The following is a 6,000-nucleotide window of genomic DNA, read 5'->3' as shown; positions in this document are numbered from 1 at the left end:
TATATTAAAGACTAATAATTTCTTCCCATGATTTCATTTATAGCAACTCTCTCTCTCTCTCTACCCCCCCCCCCCCCACACACACACTCCCCATTGCGTGGTATTTTTTGGTTGCCTCCACCCCCTCCACCTACTGAGTGGTATTTTTTTGTTGCCTTGTAGGTCTAGAATTGAACAAGAGTGTTTGACTTCACATTTCATGCCATTTTTTGTTAAATATGAAGTCGGGGGGGGGGGGGGGGTAAGTAAGTACGGTATCCTAAAATAAGCTGACATGCATAGGGAAATCTCGTACAAAAACCCTTTGTTGCAATGAATGTAACATGTAGGACTTTTTGTGGCCATACAGATTGAGATCATCGTAATGTTCTAAAAAAAATTATAGACGAAGGAATGGCATGGATTTAACATTGAACTTGAAGTAAATGGCCAATGGGGAGCGAATTGCTGATCTGAAGTGAAACCTCCGAATGGAGGCAGACCACCATTGTAGTTCGTCTATTGATAGAAATTCTCTCTTTGTCTCTTGTCTCCCCTTTTGCATGCCCATTTTTGTTGACTTTTGGGTCTAGAATGGAAGAGGGTTTGAATTAACATTTTCTTCCAGGTTTTGGTAAATATTCATGATTTAGAGGCGGGAGGATAATAGGGTTATCAGGTTGGTTACAGTAATATGCACGGCGAATAGTTACGTGTTTATAGTATGCTTCTTCTTCAAGTTTGTTATCTCAAAAGACATGACCATTTGTTTCTCTGTAGTGAAAAGCATTCAGCCCAACGACAATTTGGGGAAAAGTTGCCTTGGCAAAGAGGCCAGAATTAACATTGAAGTCAATGGGGAAATTAATGGTGGTCTGCCTTCGAATGGTTACATAAAATAATTATAGTTGTCTCCCTTTTACAGAGGTCACATGACGTCAGTAAGGAGACAAAGATGGAGGTTTCCAGTTAAAAGCGTGTTTTTGTTTACGATGTGAAACACATTACAGAAGGCTATCTTCATGGTGGTAGCTGTTTATGTGTAATTAGTTATTCCTACTCATGTTAATTGTTCATGTGTCATGCAATCAGTGGCCGTGTATGGAAGGCTTGTCGCCAGAGCGATAGTTGCAGGAATCCACAGTAACGGCGAGTTTCAGTTGAAATCTCCAAGACCAAAGGAACCAGTTCATTTTGTAACGGGATCTTCAGGATTCTCTAAATTTGTAACAAAGACTTCACCTCTTAAAAAATGGACTTTCGGTGATGATGCTTACTTCATTGCTAGAAATAAAACATCAGATGTCATAGGTAAAATTTTAATGAAATTAGTGCATTACGGTACATGTCATGTACGGTATTATTAATCTAAAATCTAATTCTAATGGGATGTGCCGATGTGGTCATAACTCATACCACAACGGCCCTATGCCATAACGGCCAATAAATAACAGGTTTGGCCAAATCGGTCCTACTTTAGTCATAATGGCCAAATAGTTTGGTCGTAATGGCCAAAAATTTTTAATTGAATGAAAAACAATAGGCAGTGGCTGTTGTTACCACGAGTCTTAAAATTAGTCCTCAGGCTATTGTTACGACGATGCTTTCAGAGCCCTCCATTGGCGAAGTTAAAAACTGAATAGTCGTAAAAATAGTCCTGTGGCTATTGTTACGACCATCGATTTATTTCTATTACTTCTCTGAATCAATGGATTTCAACTTCATTACAGGCACTCTGATGATTACCCTTTGCTCCAATGTATACCCCCTCCCCCCCCCCCCCCTCGACAAAATCCTGGATCCGGGCCTGATTACGGTTAGGGTTAACCCTAAACCTAACCCTAAACTTTGCCGATAGAGGGCTCTGAAAGCATCGTCGTAAAAATAGTCTGAGGACTATTTTTACGACTTGTCGTAACAATAGCCACTACCAAAACAATATACTGGTATTTAAACAAAAAATCGATGTACCGATAGTGCTACAGTTATACAAACCATGTGTCCTGGAGACAACAACCAAAGCCAACCCAGAAAACTGCATGCTGTAAAGTGTAATTATAATTCAAAGGAAAAAGGTGAGTACTATTACTAATTAATCAACTGATTGGATAATCCCTAATTAGGTACAATAAACTTCACATAAGTCAGATCTAAATGGACTGACCAATTTTATCCGAATTACACAAAGATCCAAGTTAGCCGAAGACGAGTTCAGCTCTAAAAGTGTCTCATTATCTCCCTGTACGTTCGGGAACCGTCCTATTGAATCCGTGTCGAAATAAAATCGGTTCACACCCACAGTTAATTTTACTGGGCAACAGTTTGCTGCTAAACGGTCGTGTGTCAGTCTCTGTGAACGTCTGAACAATGTAAAGGAACATTTTAGTTAGAAAATAAGACCTTGCTTACTTCGCTAGAGTCAGTATATGCAACACAACATGCTGTTAAAAATCCGTCCCCTTCTGCTAAACATTGGGGTCTAGATGTGGGGTGGCGTACATATTTACGTGGCTTGGCCATATACATGTAAGACGAAACAAAATTTAGGTTAGCTGGGGTGGGGAAAATTAGAATCGTTGCAAAACTGAGAAACTTCAGTCAATTATTGCCTTGCCTAGCCCAATTACAATCAAATTTTTTCAAAAATTCCAATTTCGTTTCGTCTTATATGGCCGAGGTGTGAAATTTGTGTGCTGTCCTGTATTTCGATTTCAATGGCGTCAGTCTGGCCGTATTTTTAACAGCATGTTGAGAACATACTGCCGATCCGACTTAGGCGAAGGAAAAAAGCCGGAATTAGATCAAATGGACAGAACATTTTGATCCGAGTTAAGCAAAGATCCGACTTAGGAAATCCGACTTATGCGCAGAAATTTAATAAGAAAAACGTGCAGGATCAAAGGGTCCAACTCCAACTGATTTTTTTCGCGTTGAGCTAAGATCCGACCCGACGTATGTGATGTTTACTGTACTTCACACCCTCTGATCTGATTAGGTAATATATGAGATAAACATTAATCATTTATTTTTTATCAACTAAATATAAAAGAAATGGCCATCTCCAATCCATTCAGATAGAACCCAATCAAAGCAACTAACAGGATAAATGAAAAAAACCCTGTATATTTCTAACTTATTTATTGTGTTGAAAGTTATAATTACAAATTAACAATATCATGTTACAATATTACAAAATTTGTAATATTACAAAATATGTTTTAGGTTAAGCTATATTTACAAATTTATTTTACAGGTAAATGAAGATGCAATACCTGATGATTTTTTACATGCCGATATAAAAGTTAAAGAAGAAAGACAGTTGATGTTTTTCACCACAAGACAGTAGGTTTTGCTTGCTAAATCGGGGCAATGGTTTATTGATGGGACTTTTAAAATTGTGAAAAAGCCTTTTTATCAATACTGTAAATTATGTATTTAGATGTATTATGTATGTGAAATATATTATTGAAATAAATTTTATAGTTTGTATGTTTTATACAATGTATTATGTATTATGTGAAATATTATAGTTTGTATTGTGTTAAATGTCTATGTAAATTTACGTATTATATTAATGTTTATGTAATGTATGTATTTATATTATGGTATTATCTATTATGCAATATTTATATTGATAAATATCATTTCCTACATATGGTATGTTCTTTTTGGGCCGTTACGACCAATTTTTTGGCCGTTATGATGAAATATTTTGGCCATTATGGTTTAGGGCCGTAATGTCTATAACCCTTATTAATTTAAATTTTAACTCAATATCAATATCATCCAGTCTTCGAAATTGAAAACACAAATTATTTGTCAATTTAAATAAACATTGATGTTGTGATCTTACCGGAAAATGATGGGCTTCTGATATCACATATTTAAGAAAAAAATAAAGATTTTACTTTTTTTACCATAATAAATGCTTTTCAGCTGCATATGTAGCAAGGGACTCGACAAATAACGAGGCTAGACATATTCCATGAGCCATGTAAAATAGTGACGCCATATTCTTATCTGGAGAGCATGGTCAATAAATACTATCGGTGTAGACTGGAATAACCAGATTCTAGAGATTACCATTTGATTGAGACTTATGACGTATTTCGCTGAACATAACTGATTTGAAAATGAAATTAGCTCCTTTAAGAATTTTTGGTACCATACTAAGTGTAGGCCTGTTTCGTTTTTTTGTGTAATGTAACAGTAAAAATCAAGTGAGTATGCCAAAGTGTAGTACAAAAGTAGGGACCCACACAGCCAAAATTTGCTCTGTTAAAAGTTGTACACGCCACAGCAAATGTGGACGCTTCAGTGACTAGTCCCGAACTGATTTCTGGCTAAGCATGCAGTGCAAGAATACTCAGTGGTGACTTTGGTTAAAGATGGGGGGGGGGGGCAGGATACACTACATACTTACTTAGATGTAGGTATGTGACTATTCAGCGCTGAGAGCCGCGTGTGCTGGTGAGGCATCCTAACAAAAGAGAAATTATAGTAATTCTATTGGTAATAATTTGCTTTTGTCTGAGTGACTTTGGTAAAAGATAGTGGGGGAAAAAACCCAGGATACACAGTACACTACTTACATGTAGGTATGTGACTATCCAGAGCTGAGAGCCACATGTGCTGAAAGATGCATGTCTTGTTACACTCGGCCTGTATGTTCAGGAACGGGCCTATTGACTCGGCAAAACTTTTTCACTCCCCAGTAAATTTTACTGGGTAACTTTTTACTGCTAATCGGTTGCGTGTCGGTCCCAATGTAAAGGAACATTTTAGTGAGAAAAAAGACTTCGCTTACCTCGCTAGAATCAGTATGTGTGACACAACACGCTGTTTAAAATATGTCCCCTCCTGTTAATTTGCTAGGTCTACATGCGACTAAAGTCTATAAAAGCAGAAACATTCCAATAACTGATTAGCATACATGTACGTAGATAGGTTATTTTATCATTTATCCAACATCAGATTGTAGGCCTACATATATATCGTGGAAGGGTAATTTTCCATGGAAGGTTGGGTGGCCATATGGTCAATGCATGGGCTTTAGATCATAAGGTCTGTGATTCAAGCATTAAGTCATCAAGTGGCATGGTTTCCATTTCCAGCTTGTGAAGTTGGGTCCGGTTGCCTGTCTAACTTCGTGAGTTTTTTCCAGGTCTTCCCACTGCTAGAGCGCAAGCGAATTAATGAAATGAAATTGAACCACTTGTGTTAGACCCAAAGTGACCTAGTTTGTGGGCGTTAAACCCCATTTATAGATCCATACATGTATGTATGTCAAATTGCTATCCTTCTGCCAGGAGCTAGGCATGATGTGAAGTCATTTTTTGGCTTGACTGTTTATCTTTTTTTGCTATCTTGTTTTTCAAAACTCGAATTGAAAAACCCTTACCCTGCTGTCAAGAATATTAATCTGTGAATAAGTTTTGTTTTGATTGACCCCAAATTCTGCTTTCATTCAAATCATTGAACGAAGTGACAAAAAAAAGAATTACAAACAGTTCATGGCATTGGTTTGGAAGATGACATCTAAGTTTGCGTGCGTATATGTTGGATGAATATCAAACACTGTTAAACCAAATGTGTTGAGGATCCTGTCTTATCAGTACTGGTACCAAACTTTCTTTGAACAATGTTTTTGGAAATATTCAAACCTAGGGGTTGTTAAGTTATTTTTGTACAATAAGACATCATTATTGTTAAACAATAACTCCAAGAAAGTCAAAATGCTCAATATTAAAATTCTTCATCTTCAGAAAAACTGTGTTCTCCCAAAGATACAGCATCCATTCAATACTACAGGCCTTCACGTTAATAAATTCCTGGAGAGTCAAAAAAAGCTCTCCTGAAATTGGAAAAAGGGTAAATCGCTCTCCTGAGAAAGCTCTCCTGAATCTCTTGAGGAGAGCTTTGTTAGCATTTGTGATAAAGACCAGAGATTTTAATCCATTTTGAAACCAACCGGCCAGAATTGGGTCAAATGAGATCCCGGTAAGGTAATTAGAGGCTCCC

At 37.1% G+C, this 6,000-nt stretch overlaps 1 protein-coding gene across 1 annotated transcript in view; it reads left to right on the top strand.

Annotated features, from left to right (window-relative positions):
* The first annotated feature begins 924 nt into the window (after positions 1-924).
* LOC126823295 (protein phosphatase PTC7 homolog) overlaps positions 925-6,000 on the top strand; it is a 37,537-nt gene continuing 32,461 nt past the window's right edge. Inside the window, exon 1 of the mRNA XM_050552045.2 lies at positions 925-1,290. Coding sequence (XP_050408002.1) covers positions 1,062-1,290 — 229 coding nt within the window. The 5' untranslated portion in view covers positions 925-1,061. The remainder of the gene's footprint in view (positions 1,291-6,000) is intronic.

This window comes from Patella vulgata, chromosome 6 (assembly GCF_932274485.2).
Source record: "Patella vulgata chromosome 6, xgPatVulg1.2, whole genome shotgun sequence".
Taxonomy (NCBI): Eukaryota; Metazoa; Mollusca; class Gastropoda; family Patellidae; genus Patella; species Patella vulgata.
The sequence above is the reverse complement of the archived record's forward strand: the minus strand, read 5'-3'. Positions and strand labels throughout refer to the sequence as shown.